Source organism: Ornithorhynchus anatinus, chromosome X3, assembly GCF_004115215.2.
Source record: "Ornithorhynchus anatinus isolate Pmale09 chromosome X3, mOrnAna1.pri.v4, whole genome shotgun sequence".
Classification (NCBI taxonomy): Eukaryota; Metazoa; Chordata; class Mammalia; order Monotremata; family Ornithorhynchidae; genus Ornithorhynchus; species Ornithorhynchus anatinus.
In genome coordinates this window covers 28338987-28361884 of record NC_041751.1, presented here as the reverse complement: position 1 = coordinate 28361884, position 22898 = coordinate 28338987, and the positions used below count along the sequence as shown (strand labels likewise).

Genomic DNA, 22898 nt, shown 5'->3' with positions numbered 1-22898 from the left:
GCTTCCTGGGTGAAAAGTTATTAGAAAAATAATCACATAAAACTAAGGTTGTGGGGTCCACTATCTGAAGACCTAGGCATCTCTTTTCTTTCTCTCCAGCCACTGCCAGGGAGAAGCACCGTGGCTCGTGGAAAGAGCACGGGTTTAGGAGTCAGGGGTCATGGGTTCTAATCCCAGCTCCACCACCTGTCAGCTGTGTGACTTTGGGCAAATCACTTAACTTCTTGGTGTCCCAGTTACCTCATCTGTAAAATGGGGATTAAGACAGTGAGCGGGAAAACCTGATTACCCTGTATCTACCCCAGCACTTAGAACAGTGCTCGACACATAGTAAGCGCTTAACAAATACCAACATTATTATTATAGAAAACCTGATCCTGTTGGTGTGCAGGGCATGCACAAGCCTCTAAATGCTGGGAAGGTTCTGACACTTTGGACCTAGCATAGTAAAGGGCCTGGGCACTCTTCTCCCCACAGAAGTAATTTACTGCTATTTAGGTTATTAATAATAGTAATATTTCCTAAGGCTGACAGTATTCAAGGAACTAAACTGACTTTTCCTGCAATTACACCAGCCCAGTAAATACTGAGGCCCTATCCCACATGAGGTGTACAGTCTAAGTGGGGGAGGCCAGGCACATAAAACAATAAGAATACAACCCAAACAATTAAAACAAGTCAAAGTTGGGTATAAATAGTTACCTAAATGCTACATATGGCTGACAGGTTTATGTAACTGGGAGTTAATCAGGGAGAGCCTATGGGAGGAGGTGGCATTTCAGGAGAGTTGGGACTATGGAAAGGGCTGTGGTCTGTCAGATTCAGGAGGGAGGGATTCCCAAAGCCAGGAACAGAGGCGGGAGAGTTGAAAGAAATGGTGGAGAGGAGAGGGAGGCCAGAGAGTTGAGAACAAGGTAGAGTTAGAAAGTTAGTTTGGGAATAATGAAAAGAATAAGTGGGTAAGTAGGTGAAGAGAACCGATTTGGAATGTGGGGTGAGTCAGTAGAAAGCCCTGAAGCTGAGGAGTTTTTACTCGACACTGAGAGCCTCAGAAAAATGGGAGGGTTTTGAGGAGTGGAGAGATGTGAGCTGAGTGATGCTCCGGGAAGGTAATGTGTGCAGCAACATGTAGCACAGATTGGAGGGAGGAGAGGCTGGAGACAGTGAGACCAGCAAGGAGACTGATAGAGCAGTCCAGCTGCGAGATCAACCAGAACTTATGCCAAGGTGGTAGCTGTTTGAGCAGAGAGGAAGGGGCAGAACCGGGTGATGTGTAGGATGAAGTGGCAGGGTTTGGCAGTAGATTGAAAGTGAGAGTTGAAGGGCAGTGAGAAGTCGAGGATGACACCAAGACAGAGAAGCAGCGTGGCTCAGTGGAGAGAGCCCGAGCTTGGGAGTCAGATGTCATGGATTCGAATCCTGGCTCCACCACTTGTCAGCTACGTAATGTGGGCAAGTCACTTAACTTCTCTGGGCCTCAGTTACCTCATCTGCCAAATGGGGATTAAGACTGTGAGCCTCACGTGGGACAAGCTGATTACCTTGTATCTCCCCCAGGGCTTAGAACAGTGCTCTGCACATAGTAAGCGCTTAACAAATACCAACATTATTATTATTATTGCAGGTAATAACAACCCCTGCCCTTCAGGAGCTTACAATCTAGTGAGGCAATGCTATGGGCAACTGCTGGGTCTGCCTAAGAATGGAGGCCAACGACCTGGTGAATGGATCCAGAAAGGTCTATGTGAACATGTGATGGCTTGCCTATCACAAAGGTATGTTTTCATTTTCCAAGTGCTAAGGAAGGAGATGGTGTTGCTTTAGTCTTTTCTGATCTGGCAGGGACAAATCTATCAATCACTTGTTGGTATTTACTGAACACTTACTCTGTGCAGACCACTGTACTGAGCACAAGGGAGAGTATACTACAATAGAATTGATAGATTCATTCATTCGTTCATTCAAGCATATTTACTGAGTGCTTACTGTGTGCAGAGCACTGTTCTAAGTGCTTGGAAAGTACAATTTGGCAACAGATAGAGACAATCCCTACCCAACAACGGGCTCGCAGTCTAGAAAGGGATCCCTGCCCCAAGGAGCTTACAATCTAGTTGGGGAGACAGACATTAAAATGATTTCCAGCTATGGGAAGGAACAGAGTCTAAGGATATGTGCATAAGTGCTTAGAATCTTAACTATTTTCTATCAGTTCTATTTGAACACTGTTGTTAAGTCTCCAAGCAACCCTGTGAAAAATGCTGTACCCATTTATGTGACCCACTTTCTCTCTGCTAGGGTGTATGTGGGGGAAAATAGCTTTGCTCCTTTTTATATGAGAGTGTCTTCAAAGGTCAAATATTTGTTCTTTGGCTACAGCTTTGCACCCCTGTCTCTGAGTGGGAGTGCAAGGAATACACAAACACCTGTTTTCATGGCTGAATGCTACCCTGGAATTCCTGGAAACAGATCCTGACAAATTATGTTCCGTTAAACTGATTGTTCTATTTAACTCAGTAGGTTTGTTACAGATTCCATATTATTGTCCCTGTAGGGCTTTACTGCTCACCACTAATAAATTAGTAGATTAAAGACTCCATTGCCCCTACAAAAAGATTCCATTTGCTAAGGAACTCTCTTACCCTAATTACCTTCCCCTCCCCCAAAACTGCAGGGGATCAATTTTCCCAATTTTTATTTTCCATCTCCTACACAACTCTTGGCTCAAGAGAGGTATTTCATAGTTGTAAAGTACAAGTCTGCCTATAAAAGGGTGACTGCTTTATATCATTGGCCCTGCCCGTTTTCCTCTGAATTGATCAAATTCATTCAAAACCACATCAAAATGCTTGCCCCCTCCCTGACCGTCATCTTCAACTGTTCACTCTCCAATGGCTCCTTCCTCACTGCTTTCAAGGAGGGTCAGGTCCGCTCTATCCTAAAAACACCCTCATTTGACCCCAAGACTCCCTTCATCTACCTCATCTCTCGCCTACCATTCCTCTCCAAACTCCTTTGAGCAAGTTGTCTACACCCACTGTTTCCACTTCCTCTCCTCCAATTCTCTCCTTGATGCCCTCAAACCTGGCTTTCACCCCCTTCGTTCCACCAAAACTGCCCTTTCCAAGGTCACCAGTGAGCTCCTTCTCTCCAAATTCAACAGCCTCTACTCCATCCTAATCCTCCCTTGCACTTGGATCCCCACTCTTTAACCACGCCCCCCTCAGCCCCACAGCACTTATGTACATATCCTCCCACTGTTGGGTAGGGATTGTCTCTATCTCTTGCCAAATTGTACTTTCCAAGCGCTTAGTACAGAGCTCTGCACATAGTAAATGCTCAATAAGTACGACTGAATGAATTTATATTAACGTGTGTCTCCTCTAGACTGTTAGCTCATCGTGGGCAGGGAATGTGTCTACCAACTCAATTATATCGTACTCTCCCAAGTGCTTAGTATAGTGCTCTGCACACAGTAAGTGCTCAATAAATATGACTGATTAAATAAACCCTTTCTCATCTATAAAAATATATTTTAAAGAATGTATTAACCAAATCCTCCAAATAATGAGTTCCCAGTTTGAGGCCCTGTATTTCCCATGGACTTGCTCACATGTGGGCATGATGACATTTATTAAAAACCAGCAAACATTTCACTCTTAAATGGTGTGCTGTAGAAAGCCGACTATAGAAGGGGGAAAAGGTCACAACAATGGGCAGTGTGATGAGGAATGAATTAATTTGATTATTTTCACGGTGTGGATCAATAATACTGGGCTTATACAGACCCCACTGCCTGAGGGCAGTTAGATAATCAATGGAATCAAACAGTCTGCTTCCCTTGCCCAGCAGCCTCTCTGATCTTTTCTGGGAGGACCCCTGACGCCTGTGTAATTCTAATTTATGTCAAGGACATATCAAAGAAATTCCAAGGAGCTTTAGTCATAGAGAGAATGTTAGTGGTAACCATTTAAAATCTATTTATACACATTCCTGTTGCAATGCTTTTCACCACTCAAGATTCAGGCTCCATGCCTCCAAAATTCCTTATTAACTCCCTCCTTGTATCTGTTCTGGGATTTTATTGCCGAGGTTTCAGATGTAAACCGTGGTTTCTCGGGAAGAGCTTGTTATTCCAAAGAGCCATGCCCCAGGGTTTTCCCTAGGCAATACACATTAATTCATTTTTCACTGGGGTTGGTGCTCAAACCCTTTTCATTAATCCTACGTTACATTTCCATTTGTCCTACCCTACTCTCGTGGATCATTTTTATTCCAGATATGGTACTGTCCTAAACCGTCTGGTCCTGACTAAGAAATTGGGGAAATATAATGACAATAAGAAAAAGGCCTAGCTAGAATCTTCAGCTTTTTTAATGTTGTGGCATTTTTCATTCCCACAGTCACTGATATTCTGAAGTTGTAGTAACAAGGGTCAACATATTGCTCTTATTAAATTCCCATTGATTGTACATAGAGTTTTAGCTAAATCTATCACATAAATGCATATAAAGTTGATCAGGTGATTTGGGGTCAACTCTAATTCCCAAGGTCAAGTAACTCTTTGAACAACCCATAAGTATATAAGCTCAGCCCAATTCATCAAAGGAGTCTCACACAGGGTTTTCTTCTGTTGGTTCTTACAAAACACTAAAGTTTAGGAGATTAAGTGGCGTCAGCTTCAAAAACCAGAGTAATGCCTCTAATATGCTTATCTTCCGAGCAATCTGGAAATCTATTAAAATGGAGGTTTCGTAATATGTTTTATAACTTTACACTGAACTAGGAATGCTGCATTTGTTGCATGATAAGACTGCATTTCCTTGCTGGGGGGCGGGGGTGAGGAGTAAATGTCTTAGCCAAATAAATTCATAGCAGCTGCATTGCTCACTCATTGCTGGATGATAAAAGTGCATTTCCGTAATTTGGGCCACAGGCAGATTTTACCAAGGTTTCTCACCTATATTCTTTTATATAAATATATATTGGGCAGGGATTGTCTCTATCTGTTGGCAGGGATTGTCTCTATCTGTTGCCGACTTGTTCATCCCAAGCGCTTAGTACAGTGCTCTGCACATAGTAAGCACTCAACAAATACTATTGAATGAATGAATCTTTTCCAAAATAAAGGCAAAAGGGGAAATATTTTTTCTTGCCACAGATAAGACAGACTGTGGCTACTTGTATAAAAAGTCACACACCCACCATCCCACACGGAAGGATGAAGTGGGGGTGGGGGAGGGAATATCAACTTCGTTTTAGAAACTACATTTTAAATCAGATTAAAATTGACCATAAATGGAGAAAAATAGAAATAACGTACAGCCAATTGAATTATTAGGGTTATGGGTTATCCAGGCTTATTGTTTTTCTTTCTTCTCTCTCCTGAGGCCTGCCTTTTGGTCATTTCACTGCTTATCAGAAGGCGAGCAGGAGGCAGAAATAGAACGGAAACCTCAGTCAACCCATTCTGTTGCTTCTTTGCGATTCAGTGTCACAACTAGTGAGAGGAGTGAAATTATTTGGTAAAATAGAGTCCGGGGTTACCTGTGGATACTTTGGGTTTTCTATTTCTATTATCCACTCTATCCTTACTGTCGAGAATCATGGAAAATCAAGGTTGGCCTAAAAATGGTTAGTGACTCATTTCCTTTCTCTTTCTTGAGCCACCATAATTGCTCTTTTAAGCTCTTCCTCGTCCCGAGTCTCCGCTTCCCCACATCCATTTTCCCTTCTAGCGCTTAGTACAGTACCTGGCACATAATAAGGGCTTAACATACACCATAATTAATCCTTGGCTTCTGCTCTTTCTCTTTCCTTTCCACTTGCCCCCTTCTCCTTATTCGCTTCCTGGATCTAACTTTCAGCTATCTCTGACACTGAGGGAGACGGAGACAGTAGAGTCCACACAGTCGTTCAACCACTGTTTCCTAAATTCTCACCACTAACTCCCAAACAGTCCCCAAGAGAAACAGAGACCTTCTTCTTTTGGGATGTTTTAGGGACCGGGATGGTAAGAGCTAAATGAATCACCTTGACAATGCAATGAAATTAAAATAATTATTTCTAAAAGAAAAACGGAAATTTAACTGGAAGTCTGACCCCTAAACATGTATTCACAACTTCTCATCCTTTCAGAATTTTTTCCTACCTGCCTTATCTTCTTCCAATATGAAATGTCAAAGAATCCAAATATTTCCTGTGGAAGTCATAATCCCAACACAGCATATCGCTATCCATACCTACTATTAACCTAGACAAACGCAGATCTGGCCGAGCCTTATGTTATAAGACTTCTGCATTTAATCTCTGAGATAGCCAAAGAGGCTTCCTGATTCTTGTTTAAATGATTTAAAGACTACATGCTATAAAAAAGCATTATTTTACAGGATGAATGCAGATTCTAATACTTTATGAATATACCGACATTCTGGAGTTCTAGTCCGCCTCTCCCCTCCCCCCCAACAACCCCCTCCCCTACTTTCCCATCCTTCCCTGCAGTATCCTCAGAGGAGATCTCCTCCCTCCTCGCAAGTGCCACCCCCTCCACCTGCGCCTCGGACCCCATTCCCTCTCACCTTCTTAAAACCATCGCCCCTGCCCTCCTCCCTTCCTTAACTTCTATTTTTAACCACTCAATCTCCAAGGGCTCCTTCCCCTCTGCCTTCAAACATGCCCACGTCTCCCCCATCCTAAAAAAACCCGCTCTTGACCCCACTTCCCCCTCCAGTTATCGTCCTATCTCCCTACTACCCTTCCTTTCCAAAATCCTAGAACGAGTCGTCTACAATCGATGCCTAGAATTCCTTAACTCCCATTCTCTCCTAGACCCCCTCCAATCTGGCTTCCGTCCCCTCCACTCTACCGAGACTGCTCTCTCTAAGGTCACCTATGGCCTCCTTCTTGCCAAATCCAATGGCTCCTACTCCATTCTGATCCTCCTTGACCTCTCTGCTGCCTTTGACACTGTCGACCATCCCCTCCTCCTCCATACCTTATCTCACCTTGGCTTCACGGACTCTGTCCTCTCCTGGTTCTCCTCTTACCTCTCTGGCCGATCATTCTCCGTCTCCTATGCTGGAGCCTCCTCCCCCTCCCATCCTTTAACTGTTGGAGTTCCTCAAGGGTCAGTTCTTGGCCCTCTTCTGTTCTCCATTTACACTCACTCCCTCGGTGAACTCATCCGCTCTCACGGCTTTGACTACCATCTCTACGCAGATGACACGCAGATCTAGATCTCCGCCCCTGTCCTCTCCCCCTCCCTTCAGGCTCGCATCTCCTCCTGCCTCCGGGACGTCTCCACCTGGATGTCGGCCCGCCACCTAAAACTCAACATGAGCAAGACTGAGCTCCTCATCTTCCCTCCCAAACCCGGTCCGCTCCCAGACTTCTCTATCACCGTGGATGGCACGACCATCCTTCCCGTCCCGCAGGCCCGCAGTCTCGGTGTCATCCTTGACTCGTCCCTCTCGTTCACCCCACACATCCTATCCGTTACCAAGACCTGCCGGTTTCACCTCTACAATATCGCCAAGATCCGCCCTTTCCTCTCCACCCAAACGGCTACCTTACTATTACGGGCTCTCGTTATATCCCGGCTACACTACTGTGTCAGCCTTCTCTCTGACCTCCCTTCCTCCTCTCTCGCCCCGCTCCGGTCTATTCTTCACTCCGCTGCCCGGCTCATCTTCCTGCAGAAACGATCTGGGCATGTCACTCCCCTTCTTAAACAACTCCAGTGGTTGCCTATCAACCTCCGCTCCAAACAAAAACTCCTCACTCTAGGCTTCAAGGCTCTCCATCACCTTGCCCCTTCCTACCTCTCCTCCCTTCTCTCTTTCTATCGCCCACCCTGCACGCTCCGCTCCTCTGCCGCCCACCTCCTCACCGTCCCTCGGTCTCGCCTATCCCGCCGTCGACCCCCGGGTCACGTCCTCCCGCGGTCCTGGAACGCCCTCCCTCCTCACCTCCGCCAAACTGATTCTCTTTCCCTCTTCAAAACCCTACTTAAAACTCACCTCCTCCAAGAGGCGTTCCCAGACTGAGCTCCTCTTCTCCCTCTACTCCCTCTGCCATCCCCCCTTTACCTCTCCTCAGCTAAACCCTCTTTTTCCCCTTTTCCCTCTGCTCCTCCACCTCTCCCTTCCCATCCCCACAGCACTGTACTCGTCCGCTCAACTGTATATATTTTCGTTACCCTATTTATTTTGTTAATGAATTGTACATCGCCTTGATTCTATTTAGTTGCCATTGTTTTTACGAGATGTTCTTCCCCTTGACGCTGTTTAATGCCATTGTTCTTGTCTGTCCGTCTCCCCCGATTAGACTGTAAGCCCGTCAAACGGCAGGGACTGTCTCTATCTGTTGCCGACTTGTTCATCCCAAGCGCTTAATACAGTGCTCTGCACATAGTAAGCGCTCAATAAATACTATTGAATGAATGAATAGTTATCTAGAAGCTAACATCCCTAACGGACTAAAAAATTCTAGGCTCCTGAATTTTGATGCAGTTGATGGCAGGCTGCCAACAAAGTCATTATTTACCATCCCTAGAGCATTTTGTAGCTGTGACACTCTTCAATATAAGTCTTTTTTGACCAAGGGAGGTTAAAGTGTCTTGTTCAAGGTTAGACTGGTGTTTGTTAAGCAAGTTCATAACAGAGATGGGGCTGGAACTCAAAATCCCTGAGTTTTTGGCCCACTGCTAAACTACAGGGTGGTTGTCCAACGTGATTGGCCAGAGTATTCCAAGAGCAATACAGAACACCAAATCTGTGACGGATAATGAACTAAATAAATTGGTAAACACTTGGTCTACGCCTTCTCTTCCTTTAAAACTGGAACACTTAGAAAAACCATGATTGTTTCGATGTATACCGAATGATTCATATATGCCCTTGGTTTCATTTTCTTTTGCTGAATGTGCCACTGATCGCCATTACGAAATATATGTGTTTTGAAATGTCTACTTTTCTGAATCTGGGTAAGCACTCTCAAGGGTCAGGTTTCCAGAAGATTAGGGCCAATTTTTTTTTTAATGATATTTGTTAAGCGCTTACCATGGGCCAGGCACTGTACTAAGTGCTGGGTAGACACAACCTAATCAGGTGGGACACAATCCATGATCCACATGGGGCTCACAGTCTTAATCCCCATTTTATAGATAAGGTAACTGAGACCCAGAGAAGTGAAGTGGCTTGCCCAAGGTCACACAGCAGACAAGTGGCAGAGCCAGGATTAGATTCCAGATTCTTCTGATTCCCAGGCCTGGGCTTTTTCCACTAGGCCACCCTGCTTCCTACCAACTTCATCACCACCAACCTCCCTCTGCATTTTTAGTATACAGTACTGAGTGGGGATCTTTTGTCCACAAAGAACTAGAGTGGGGGCTGTAGATAATACAGATTAATCGCAAAATCTCATTACAGGTGCTTGGTAAAGAAGCTCCTGCCCAAGAGGACTCATAACTTAAAATTGCTGCTTCACCCTCTCACACGGACTCCAACTAGCCATGCTTAGTATTTTATCATCATCATCATCATCATCATCAATATTTACTGAGTCCCTACTGCGTGCAGAACACGTTACCAAAAAAAAAAAAGTATGAAAAAAGAAGACGACAAGGCATCCCCCCTGGAGAAGTTTTCAGCTCAGCTCCCTCATCCTATGACAAAGGAGCAGCAGTGAAATGGGACCACACACCTGGCTAGGTTCTCTCCTGCTAGCTCGATCGAAATTCTTCAGGATCAGCTGCAAGCTGGCAGGAGAAAGTCTGAACCCTGGACACTGCCTTATCAGGAAACAGAGGTTACTTACTGTCAGGAAATGGAGGCTACTCACCTGTAACCTTGGTTCTCGAAAGGTGTGTGGCCCCTTCAACTCATCAATTAGGTAATCACTTCAGGGTATGCTCGAGGATTCGGAGCTGCAAAAAGCTTCAGGGCTGGCCTGCTAGGAGACTTGGGCCCTGCCTCCCCCCCAGGGGTATCTGGGTAGGTCAGCCCTTCCCTTTGCAGTTTCCGCATGAAGCGGGAGGTAGTGCTGTACACCAGAAAAAACACAATTAACAGGTTAAGCGCATATACATTATACACATCTGCACAAAGATTGGCCTTTGCCCGAGGGGTATGTGGGTGGGATGTGATGAGCTGACAAGACTACACACCTCTGGAGAACCAAGGTTACAGACAAGTAACCTCTGTTTCCCTCAAAGGTGGTTATAGGCTCGTCAGCTCATCAATTAGGTGGCCTGGATAGCCTAATGGCGCTTCCCGGAGGGGAAGGGAGGAATCAAAGCCATTACTAGAGCAGGTTCTGAAGGATCCAGTGTCTGAGATGACTTTTTGGATCTGGACCTGGGTTCAGGCATTAGTGTCTGACAAAAGCTCCAGCAGCGGGCCTGTTTGGCCCATTAAGTTTACCGGCACGTTGCGAAGGATGGTGGCTAATGGCAGCCCGTCCTCTAACTGTCACTCCACCGGTCAAATCGGATAGCGGCCTTGAAGCAGCAGAATTTGGTATGATCTGGGAGTCCCCTAGACTGTGACCTTGTGAAAAGCAGCTTGTCACGTAGGCCAAATGACACTCCTTGTTGTTTCATTTGATGGAATACGCTCCTTGTGGGCAGGGAACTTGTCTCTCGACTCTGCTATAGGGCGTTCTCCCAAGCGTTTAGTACAGTGCTCTACACACAGTAAACCCTCACTCAATAAACACAATTCACTGATCACTGACTGACGTTATTCTGGCCAGGTAGTAGCATGGAACTCTTTGGGTGTTGGGAATGTGCCATCCTATTCTTCCCCCCGACCTCCCTGCCACTGTTCCCAAGTGAACTGGGAAAGAAGACAGGGAGGAAAATTTGCTAGTTTATTTAGTGGAACTCATTTGTGATTTTGGGGAAGAAGCCTGGTGCACGAGCAGGATGGCTATCTTCGAGTGGAGAGTGGGGGCTGGAGGCAGATCAGACACCAGCGCCTGGAGATCCTGAGCTGTCTCACCATTAGCACTGTTATCGGAGCCGCTTATCCCAGGGGCAAAATTTTAGAGCGCAGAAGTATATTGCTTTAAAGTGCTGTGTCGGCTGTGAAAAGATCTCCGAGCCCCAAGATGCCTGTTAGGGCCCTTTCATGGACCCAGAAACCTGTTTTACTCAAAAAGGAGACCACTGCCAAGTGAACCTTGATCAGCGGAGCTCTGAATGTGGAGAGACACAAGTGCAAGAAGGTGCTTGTGGATAGGCTACAAAGAGGGGTGCACCTGGATGGGGAGGAGGGCCAAGTTAGCTCATGTTTTCATATAGGGTTACTTTCTTGACTTGAGCACTGCAGATGCCACTGCTAATGAGACTCTTCCACTCAGTGCTACGGTTTAAGGAGTCAGGCAGTAAGGGCTTGTTTCTTGGGGTGGAAGCAGTTCGTCTGGCCTCAATCCTGAGTAAGGGCATCTGGCACTAGACTGAGCTCTCTAGATGAATTCACTACACAGTCCAAGACCAGAAAGAGATTAAGATGGTCCCTGTTTGGTGGGCCACTTTGCAAAGTTGTGTGAAATGAGGAGAGTTAGAGGCGATGATAATAGTAATAAGAATGGTATTTTTTAAGCGCTTATTATGTGTCAAACACTGTTCTAAGCGCTGGGATGGATACAAGGTAATCAGGTTGCCCCATGTGGGGCTCCCAGTCTTAATCCCCATTTTCCAGATGAGGTAACTGAGGCATAGAGAAGTCAAGTTACTTGCCCAAAGTCACACAGATAAGTGGTGGAGTCAGAATTAGAACCCATGACCTCTGACTCCCAAGCCCATGCTCTTGCCACTGTCATGCTGCTTCTGAGTTCTTAGTTCCAGGTAATGTTGAAGGTGTGGGTGACCTTTAGCTCTAGGTTGGAAGTTTGGGGTTTTTTTTATGGTTTCTGTTAAGCGCTTATGATGTGTCAGGCACTGAACTAAGTGCTGGGGTAGATATAAGCTACTCAGGTTGGACACAGTCCATATCCCACATGGGACTCACAGCCTTAATCTCCATTTTATAGATGAGGTAACTGAGGCCCAGAGAAGTGAAGTGACTTGCCCAAGGTCACACAGCAGGCAAGTGGCAGAGCCAGGATTAGAACCCAGATCCTTCTGCCTCCCAAGCCCGTGCTCTATCCATTAGGCCACGCTGCTTCTATGTGGGCAGGTCTGGACTTCCGGCACTCATTCCAAGTCAACAAGTTTTTGGCTGTTTTGTTGCTCACTGACCATTCTTGGGAGTTTGCGCTATGCCCACCTAGTGTATCCATACATTGGGCAGCAGCTACATACAAAACCATATGTGAACCGAAGAACAACTTTACCGAAGACTTTGTAAGCCAAGTTCTGTTTCTTAGAATCTACTTCTAGGCTTTCAGGGTCTCCTTTGCATGGTGTCCTATGGTAAATTCCCTCCTGCCTACTAATGCGGTGCACTGTGGCCTGAAGGCATAGATCATGAAATGCGAGGACTTGGGGGAGGGAGTGAAGGGGTTGTCTTGATTCATCTTGAACCCAATTAGCTTTCAACTCACAGGTATTGAATGGCTCCTCTTTCTGGGGAGCCTGATGTCTTGGGTCTTTTTATCTCCAGTGTGTGTGTCCCCCCACCCAGTTGTAAGGTTTTGGCTCCTGGGACCTCCAAAATGCTGAAGGGTCTCCAACTGATGATCTAGCCAGTGATATCATAATAATGATGTCTTTTGTTAAGTGTTTTCTATGTGTCAAGCACTGTTCTAAGCACATTGGGGTAGATACAAGCTGATGAGGTTGGACACGATCCCTGTCCCACATGGGACTCACAGTCTTAATCCCCATTTTACAGATGAGGGAACTGAGGCACAGAGAACTGAAGTGAGTTGCTCGAGGTCACACAGCAAGTAGCAGAGGCAAGATTAGAACCCAGATCCTTCTGACTCCCAGGGCTATGAAGTGAAGAGTAACTGCCATTTGGCCTAAGGAGTGAAGACAGGATCGTGCTGATGTTTTCCAGGATGACACAATGGAGCATCATGGGCTTCAGATGTCTCTATTTCTATTAGTTAGGAAGGATGCCACTAATCTGGCATGTATTGAGCTGGGACCTGATTAAGTTCATTGATTCGTCTGAAGCCCAGTCATGTGAGAAATGACTTGATTCTGTATTGGCCCCTCTGGGGTGGCTGCTCTGGTTGGCATGAAAGGCCAACTGATTAGACTCAAGACTCGGATTCATCCAGAGACTAACTACTTGAGCTCTCAGACATTTGATAAGTATTTGAAGCACTAAAGTTACCCCAAATGGCAAGGCTCTGAACTGAGAGTGAGGCCATCCCAGTCGGAATCAGATGGCTGGTTGAACAGAGTGCAGGTGTGTACATTTTTAGGTATCCTCAAGTCCAGAGTGCATTGACAAATCTTTGGTCATCTGAAGTGAAATATTTTCTGCAAACAGACTACTTTGGACCTTTTCTCTTAGCTAAAACACTGATCTTCCTGAGGGCCAGTGTGGTTTTCCACTGCCTCACTTTTCGGGAACTAGGAAGATGCGCAATTAAGAGTCTTTGTTTTCTAGAAACTGAGTCTAAGGTGTTTTCCCGAAGTGGGATCCTCACTATCTGTAGTGTTGTTTCAGCCGTTACTAAATGACATGACACATCAGGCAGTTTGTGGCGAATTTTAGGTGATGACTCTAGACTGTAAGGGCTCGTTACGGGCAGAGGCCGTGGCTGCTAATTCTCCTGTACTATACTCTTCCAAGCGCTCAATACAGTGCCCTGCACGCAGTAAGTGCTCAAAAAATATGACTGAATGAATGAATGAATCCCGTGGCCGATCTTTTCGCGTGCCCATTCCCTTATGAACCCTTGAGGTCCTGCCCGTTCTGGGGTGGTTTTGCTGGCAAGATTAGTGTGCGTTAAACATTTTTCTTTCACTTCTGGACCTGGCTGAAAGACCATCTTTGGTTTGGTTGTGATCAACTCTGGAGTGATAGGGTTCATGTGTCTTCCAATAGCTGTTTAATGGGGCTTTGATCACGTTTTAGTTCCTATGAGGTCTCTTGTTTTTCACCAACCTTCACATTGGGAATGACCGAGAATGAACATGGGACACAGTACATACTTGGACTGACCTTCCTGCTCGGGACATCTTGAAGGATGGTCAGCATTCTGGATGGAAGAGATGTTCCTTTTGTGTTGCCTTGTCTTCCACAGTGGTCTGATCATTTGGGGAGGGAGGCGAGTTCCCTGTAGGACTCATGATTCTTCTCAAGTCATGTGGCCACCAGGATGCTTGCTGGACTTGGAAGACTCCTGGATTCAAATAATTTTCCATGGGCGACTGGACCAAGGGTGACATGTCATTAGGTAAGTTCTTCATTTTACCCCAGTCATGGTTTGCATTGGAATTGGGCAGAGAAAGTGAAGAAGCTATGGTCATGGTAGGGTGTACTTGTTAGATGGGCTGATCCAGCATCTGCACTTAGGCATTTTCAGCGGGGCCTCTGCTTCCACCCTACTGCAGCACTGACGAGTCCATCGGCCTTGGGGCTTTTTTTCAGGAATTGAGTAAAGTCCGCCTCTACCCAGTAGTCTTCTTCAGGAGTCATTAAATCTTGAGGCCATCAACCTCTTGCTTTTCCAAATCCTTGTGAGGTGTGACATTTCTGAGATTTTGGTCACCATCCAAGCGGGAGGAAGAAATAATGGTGCTCTCTTCCTCCTCCGATTCACTGTTCTTTTTTTATGGTATCTGTTAAGCGCTTACTATGTACCAGGCACTGTCCTAAGCCCTGGGGTACAAGATACAATGTAACCTCTGACAAGGAGGATGAACAGGAATTGTCCTGGAAGGTGAGGTGTCTGCTCTGTGCCTTTACCAGCCTGAAGACCCAGAGCACGCAGAGATTTCTCATGCGTTGATGTCACTTCTGTTTGACAGAGTGGGGAGTAGCAGGTCCAGGGGTCAGCTGAACTGCTATCCAGTTGAACAGCTCGTTGAGAAGGGCTCGCAATGGGTGGAGTGTGCCTGCACAGGAATGCCCACAGCTGCAGTTATCTGTGGTGGAGGGGAAGAGGTCGTGGCTCTGGCCAGGAGGGGATCAACTGGTGCTGTGGTTGGGGCAGAACAGCTTACCTCATCGGAGGTTCCCCGATGCACTGGACTCCAGGAGCGTGGGGTAGTCCACATAATGCCTATACTATTCTGCCTGGTCTTTGTAGAACCAGGCGGTACGTGATAGGCACTTATTGGTGGGAGAATGACCTGTTTGCGTCCTGGTGCCTATGGTAGGAGGAGGTGGCCGGAGTACTGGGGATTAGCCTGTAGCCCTTGGTGAGCTAAACAGGCCAGTACAGCTTACCAAGAGGTGCTCATAAGAAAAAAGGATTCTTCCCCTTTACTACTTTTTTTTTTTCCCAACTGGAATGGGGGAGGAGAAGAAAGAGAAGGAGGAGGGAGAGAAGGACAGGAGGGTCCCTGTCTCAAGTGGCTTGCCTTCCAGTTCCCAGGTTGGGAAGCTTTCCCTCCCTTCCCCGAGAGCCTCCATTCTTAACTCTTACCTCCTGGCAAGGGACAGGGCCTGTATAAAAAATTACCAACTGCAGCTCCTATCTTGAGGGTGTCCTCTGGTCCTGAAAATATCTCCATTTCCTCCTCCCTGAGGTGGGTGGGCAGGAAGTAGGAAGGAAAAGAGGAACAAAAGCGGAAAAAGGAGTGGGCAGGGAACACGCACATATTCTCCCCATGCTCTGCTGCAGTCCACAACCAGGAAGGCAGCCAACGTGCCTTTCACCTCTGGTGTGGAAAGCGGCTAAAAGGGCCACTACCAGCCAAACTCTTTGGCCCTGCCCCGAGCCAAAAGGACTTGCCTGCTTCCCATGCCTGGAGCAGAGCAGTGGCTTGAGGTAGAACACTGAATCCCGGGGGTTCAGGGACAGGCCAGGTGACAGAGCATCTTGGAAAAGCATGCCAAGCAGTCGCTCTTTCCAGACCCTTCCCACACCCCCCCATAAGGGAGGGAGGCAGCAGAGAGGAAAAGATACCCGGAAGGGATTACCTAATTGATGAGCTGACAACACCTATACCCACCTTTGAGAGAGAACCTCGGCTCCAAAGTCCATGCTCCTACCTATTAAAGCCTGGTGGGGTCAGGCCATAATCATTAAAATCTCGTTCAATTAAAAAGCTCCTGGTGTGAGCTTCGCCACCCCCCCCCCCCCAACTTTTTTTTTTTCCCTAACCTAAATTGAGCTTTTAAGACCACGGAACACAACAGTGCTTGCAAGTTAATTTTGGTTACCTGACATTTTGCCATCGTGGTCTTCAATGGCCATTAGAGATAAATCACAGCAAGATGTACATGTTTAACCAGATTACCTTCACCCCAAACCAACACAGTACTCAGAGAGACCTCCTACCTTATCACATCTCATCAACCCTAAATAGCGTAGGGATTTGCTGCTTTGGGCAATCAGCATGGCTCCCTGATCGGTGATTTCTTTGCACCAGCCGACATCAACAGTCTCTATGGTCGTGCTGTATCGCCCGATGGCTATCAGAGCTGCATAGAGTTAAAAAGGAGAGAGAAAGAAAGTAGACACATTAATTCTGGAAACTCAAGGCTCAAATCTTCTTCCCTGCCTTTTACCACCATTTTGATTACCCGGATAGGGGGCAAAAATAAATCCAAATGAACTTCCAAACCCTCACGCTCCCCCTACACCAAAGTCCAAAGTAGACAAATCTAACTTGAATAATTTCCAGAGTTTCCTTAGGAAAACTTGTTTTAAACAGTCTTTAGAGGTGTGTCATATTGCTTACTCCTTTCTCTACCAATTGGCGTAATTCTTTCCATCTGCTCCTATCTTGTAAAATGTAAAAGAATATAACATTTTCCACATTAGTCCTCCTTAGGATATCCTACATTTCCCCTGTAGGAATTAAGAATACATTCTATATACTGTTGGATTTAATAGGTACCATGTTGTATTCAAGTGACAGGAAATACATTTGCTCATGGTGAATTTCCTGCACGTTATCAGAAGTCCTCCATTGTATAAACACACAAAATGAATGCTGTGGTTTCAAAACGATGACAGTATCTTAAGTCTTCTTGAACTCCACAGTTTTGCCAATCTTTAAAACACAGAAGCTTATCCCCAGATCTATGATGTGCACTACTTATTATCAACATAAAGCTCTATGATCTATCACCCTGCTTGAGAAAACATTATATGCTTGCAATCACCAATTAGTGAATGTTTAACTCAGATATATCCTTTTACTGATCTTTTGATCTGATACATTCATCTTTAAATGAACTGAGGAATAAAAGATAATCACACCCTCAAGCTACAATAAGTTGAGAGCAAATTATTTTATGAATAAACACCTCCAACGGTTCTTCAATTCAATAAGCCACCCTCACATCAAAGCACAGTGAATGTTATGACATTTCCACACTCCTAGATAGCACAGTCAGACCGGATCCCGCTGAGTGGCTAGGGGTGACCTGCTTGCATTTTCTGAGCTTCGTTAACCTTTATGGTTTCATTTGGTATATTCTCTCACCAGCTGCACTGAATAGTTCCTAGTTGCCTGAAAGGGGGTAAGGATAGATTCAGAAAAGTGTCCATATTCTTCCCTACGGTTGAATTAATGGTGTGAAGTCAAGGCAGGTGATTTTTGCAGTACATGACTAACCGGCTGTAGGTTGATTTTCCCCATCTTGCTCATGCTGCTGCAGACAGGGACCGGGTACTCTAGGAGGCATGCTTACAAACCCAGCTCATGCCATGCCGGGCTGAAGTAGCTTAATGCCCGTGCAGCCCCAGCATGTGTCTCCTGTCAGCAGCAGCCTAACCTGCAATGGTTCCCTGATTCTAATGAGTGGACGAGCCAGGGGTCAATCAGTTCATCGATGGTATTTATTTAGCGCTTAGTGTACACAGAGCACTGAACTAAGCACTTGTGAAAGAATAACACAGCAGAGTTAGTAGACACGTTCCCTGCCCACAAGGAGTTTACAGTGCAGAGAGTTGCAGTCCTGCTTCCTTCTCAGACTGGTGAATGATGGTGGGGTGGTTCTTGTATGATATTTTTTGTTTTGCTTTTTTTTAATGGTATTTGTTAAGCACTTACTATGTGTCAGACACCGTATTGAGTGCTGGGGTAGATACAGGTTAATCAGGTTGGACATAGTCCCTGTCCCACACAGTAGCCCTGAGGCCCAGAGAAGTGACATGACTTGCCCAAGGTCACCCAGCAGACAAGCGGCAGAGCTGGGATTGGAACCCAGGTCCTTCTGACTCCCAGGCCCGTGCTCTAGCCACTAGGCCATGCTTCTTCTTTATTCTTGTACCTGGCAGCACACACCAGCCAGATTCATTCTTCTTCTTCTTCTTCTTCAAAAAATCCAATCCCACTAGCTTCAACTATTTAACTTAAAAGAATGTAAACCTGAAGTTTGCTCAATGTGTTTTCCATCCCCCTGTACATCTCCCTAGTAGAGATCCTAACATAAACTGGCTGAGGGTCCAGAATAACTTGGATGACCAGAGTTCTTGGCTGATCCAAGTTGATTTAATTCTTCTTCTTTCCCTGGGTCATAGCCTGCCAACCACTGCCTCAGCACTTTTGCACTGGCATCCACTATTTATGCACTTACTCATCCTCATATTCATCTTTGCACTTTCCCTCCAATGTGTAATTCTGCTGTCATGGGATTTTTACCTATCGTAAAATCTAAGGAAATGCCCTAATGCTCTGAAGAATTAAGGTAGAAATGTCAACAACAGGATTAATATCTTTCATGTGACATCTGGATCAAAGCCATGAGCTAAGATGTTTTTTGGCACTGTTATGAATACAGAAGTGTCAAAAGTGCACTTCTTTGTAGAAGTCCAAAGGATTCAAAGAAACAAATAGTGACAGAAGACAGTATACTTAAAACAACTGCCCTCCTCTCCAACACACACACACACACAAACACACACAAACACCCTCCTAAACCTGATATACCTCAAATAGAACTGGCCAAGAAATGAGTTAAATTTCAGATACTAATCCCGAATACATTAACTGCACATTTACAGAACTAAAATGTATGCACATGTAAATGGTCTATAATATAGGGCCAGCATTTCTTTTATTTCTCATCTCAACTCTTTTGTTTTACAAAATAAAATGCAACATTAGTAATATATTTGGTAATACTGGAACCAAATTCCATGCTGATCAATTTAACTTCATTTTCTTTCTTTTTTTATTTGTTTTGAGTTGAAAAGAAGACAGGTTCAAATACAGTTTTAATGTGATTTGGCTGAAGAATAGCAAAACACCTTTTGGTGAACACCAGACAACTTTCTATGTAATTTCAAGTAAGGTGCTGGTGAGAGAAACCTCCCTTTTGTGCTCTGGGAAAATACAAAACAACAACAAAAACAACAACAACAACAAATCAAAAGCAAAGCAAACTCAGGAAACCAAATAAGTTTAAAGGAAACTGTTCAAATGCACATTTGGTTTTAAAAGGTTCAGAGAGTATGAAGTTTGCTTTTGACTGTCAGCTTTATCTAAATCCCTTTGCTTTCCAAGAATCAAATAAAAATGAATGATTGCCCAATCATGATTAAAATATGTAAGTGAACACTGGATGCGGGGCAGCATTATTAAGAGGTATTAGTATTAAATATCTGTTCTTATCAAGTCAGAGCAGAAACATGAAAGCATTGTCTAACAAATGGATCCCCGCATTAGTCTGCTCAAGCATTTGACCTTTCGAAGCAGAGGGCCCTCTACTACATTTTAAAACTGAAATGTGAGCATTATTTATAAGTTGCACACTTCTTCCCAAAGATAATGAAGCACCAAAATAATGGAGTTCATGAAAAGAATGTATTAAACCAAAAAGCACGCCTTTTAAATGGATTCAAGAGTACACGGAAAAATAGTCCTTTCTTTCCTCTCTTGTACCCGCAAAAGAGAAAAGCTGAGTTTATTTGGAGGATAGAGAAATACTTAAGTTTACATGAATTTCAAACATAAAATCAGTCGAGTGACATATTGAGAAGTAGCCCCCCTAAATTAGAACTAGTACTCTGGCTTTTGATAGTGGTGTTTTGGATTTTGGTAAAAATGAATGCCTGATGGAAGATCAAATTGCCCTGATGATACCCTTTTTTCCAATTGTGCCATTCTGTATTCAGAATGAAAAAAATGCCTTCCTAACACTATGTCACACAGCTGATACCCTTAAAGCGAGACTCTTGACGGCTCCTGTTGAACTCTGACAAAATATCAAAACAAAATAGAAACTCTAGGAGAGTGGGGGATCCTCCCTCTCAAATGCCCTGCCCCAATCCTGTCAAGAAAACTTTCTTAATGGCTTCCACATTTACTCACATGCCTCCTCCTCTCTGCATAGAGGTTTGTGTTGGAATATGATGCTATTGAGATAAAGGTCTTCTCTGCATTTGAGGATGTGGCAGACAAACCATTCCTCACTGCACCCTGCTGCATTTGAAAGTCTGCCTCTTGATATAATGGTCTTCCCCTTGATATAATGGTCTTCCCAGAGCCCCTGCTCAAGGCTGATCCAAGCCTCTGATCCAAGGCTGTGTGCTACGCTGGCCTGTCTGCTGATGTTATCTCCTTGCAATTTACTGTTGTAGAACATTATTTGAGACTGTGCTTCACTGGGTCTTTAAAACATCTGCTTACCGTCTCTGTTTGCCATACCGCAGCTTAAATCTTAGGCATCTGGCTATCCACCATTCTCAACCCATGCCCCAAACGCAAGAGCTGGGCTGCAGTGAGCACTGTCTCGATACCGGTTGACTGATTGACTGGGTTCCAGAACTTGACTGCTGGCAATCTAGTCTTGACATTTGATATTCAAGTGTGCTTCACTGGGGATGCTAATGAAACTACTTGAGAAGCCAGATGTGCTTTCTGCGATTGGCCTTAGTCACAAAGCCATACGGTTGGGTCGCACACTCCAAAATGAAGATAAGTGCCAGGCTGTCAGTCTTCTGAAGGTAATGGCGATCTTTATTTAACTTCCTCAGAATCTGTCTATAATTTGGTGAGTACATAACTCTGGTCCTGGCTCCCAGATGCTCGTGTTCACTTTATATACCTGGATTTCAGTGTGAGCTAGAGCAAGCTTAGTCGTACTCAGTTTAGGTCCCACCGGCAGTGCAGCTGGCTTAGAATTCTGGGAGACTGGGAGCCTACAATTCTCCCTCCACACCCTTTCCCTGTTCTCGTGGTCTCTGGAAGAGAAGGGGAAGGAACCTGATTCTGGGATCGTATCCCCATGATCTGGCTTTCATCAAAAATCATTTCAACCTAATTAATCCGCTCCTTAATAATCGGCTCAAAGGCTCTCCCCCAGTTCTCTCCTCCTCCTTACATATCGGCTCTGTCGATCCCCCAGATGTTGTATTCGTTGTATGTTTACACATGGGAAGGTTGTTTACACATAAGGACCCATCCTCGGCTGAAGCAAAATGCAGCATAGTGCTGACGCTGCACGACAGCACCATAATCCAACAGGCATTTGTCTTGAAAGTCCCTCTGTCCTCGTTCACTCTTTTTATTATGGCATTTGTTAAAAGTGCTTACTGTGTGACAGGCACTGTTCTAAGCACTGGGGTAGATACATGATAATCAGGTTGGGTAAAGTCCTTGTCCCGCATGGGGATCACACTCTTAATCCCCATTTTACAGATGCGGCCCAGAGAAGTGAAGTGACTTGCCCAAAGTCACACAGCAGACATGTGGCAGAGCCGGGATTAAAACCCAAGGCCTTCTGACACCCAGGCCCATGCACCATCCACTAAGCCACAATACTTCTACTTCCATTAACCAGAGATTTTTCAAGATCGCTGTTGGGTCTGCCCGCCTCACAGAATGCCCTAGAAGGTACTTCGGTTAGAAACCTTCGCAATTTATGCCCCAGCAAGCACTACCCTATTTACAGAACCAGGGCTCGACTCCAGGTCCTCTGATTCCCAGGGCTGTGCTCTTTCCACTTGAGCACTTAGAACAGTGTTTGACATATAGTAAGTGCTTAACATTACTATTAATCACATTAGTAACATTACCATTAGTAACAATACTATCTTAATCATTAGCTTGCTGTTGCACTAGAGCAGTGATTTACTGTCACCCTAGAAAGGTGAACAAGTTAATGGGGCTTCTAAGGGTTCAGATTTTGTCCAGGGAATGGTTTATCATGGGGCCAGATCTGGCTTGTTGTTCGCAAGTCCCTATGTATAACTGTCATCCTTTAACCAAGCCCCTCCTTGAAGCAAAATCAATCAATGGCATTTATTGACCACTCACTATGTGCGGAGTACTCTTCACAGAGTACAGCGCAACAGAGTTGGTAGACACAGCGTTCAGTGCTCTGCATACAATAAGCACTCAATACAATTGATTGACTGTCCACAAGAAGCTTCCAGTCTAGCGGGGGAGAAAATTACAGTTATGAACATAGGTGCTTAAAGGGGACAGATCCAAGTACATGTGTGACGCAGAAGGAGAAGGAGTGAGGGAAAAGAGGCCTTAATCAGGGAAAGCCTCTTGGGGGAGGTGTGATTTTAATTAGGCTTTGAAGGTGGAGAGAGTGGTGGTCTGTCGCGTACATAAAACGGGAAGGAGTTCCAGGCCAGAGGGCGGGTGGGTCCAAGGGATCAGAGGCGATAGAGATGAGATAAAGGTACAGAGTGTAAATTGGTCATTAGAGGAGTAAAGTGTACTGACTGGGTTGTAGTAGGAGATCAGCGAGGTACGGTAAGAGGGGGCAAGCTGATTGAGCACTTTAAAGCCGACGGTAAAGACTTTCTGTTTGAGGCAGAGGTGGATGGGCAACTAATGGTGGCTCTTAAATATCATCTCTGCT

At 45.2% G+C, this 22898-nt stretch overlaps 1 protein-coding gene across 2 annotated transcripts in view; it reads right to left on the bottom strand.

Moving 5' to 3' along the window:
* Nucleotides 1-22898, bottom strand: part of FBXL17 (F-box and leucine rich repeat protein 17) — a 390787-nt gene that overhangs the window by 13204 nt on the left and 354685 nt on the right. Inside the window, exons 8-9 of one of the 2 annotated variants that reach the window (XR_003755671.2) lie at nt 16408-16550; nt 9838-10038 (exon numbers count right to left, since the gene is read on the bottom strand). Coding sequence is in view for 1 of the 2 variants with exons in the window: in XM_029053886.2 (XP_028909719.1) it covers nt 16408-16550 (143 nt within the window). In the remaining variant the exon portion in view is untranslated. The remainder of the gene's footprint in view (nt 1-9837; nt 10039-16407; nt 16551-22898) is intronic. The other variant, XM_029053886.2, reaches the window with a different exon arrangement.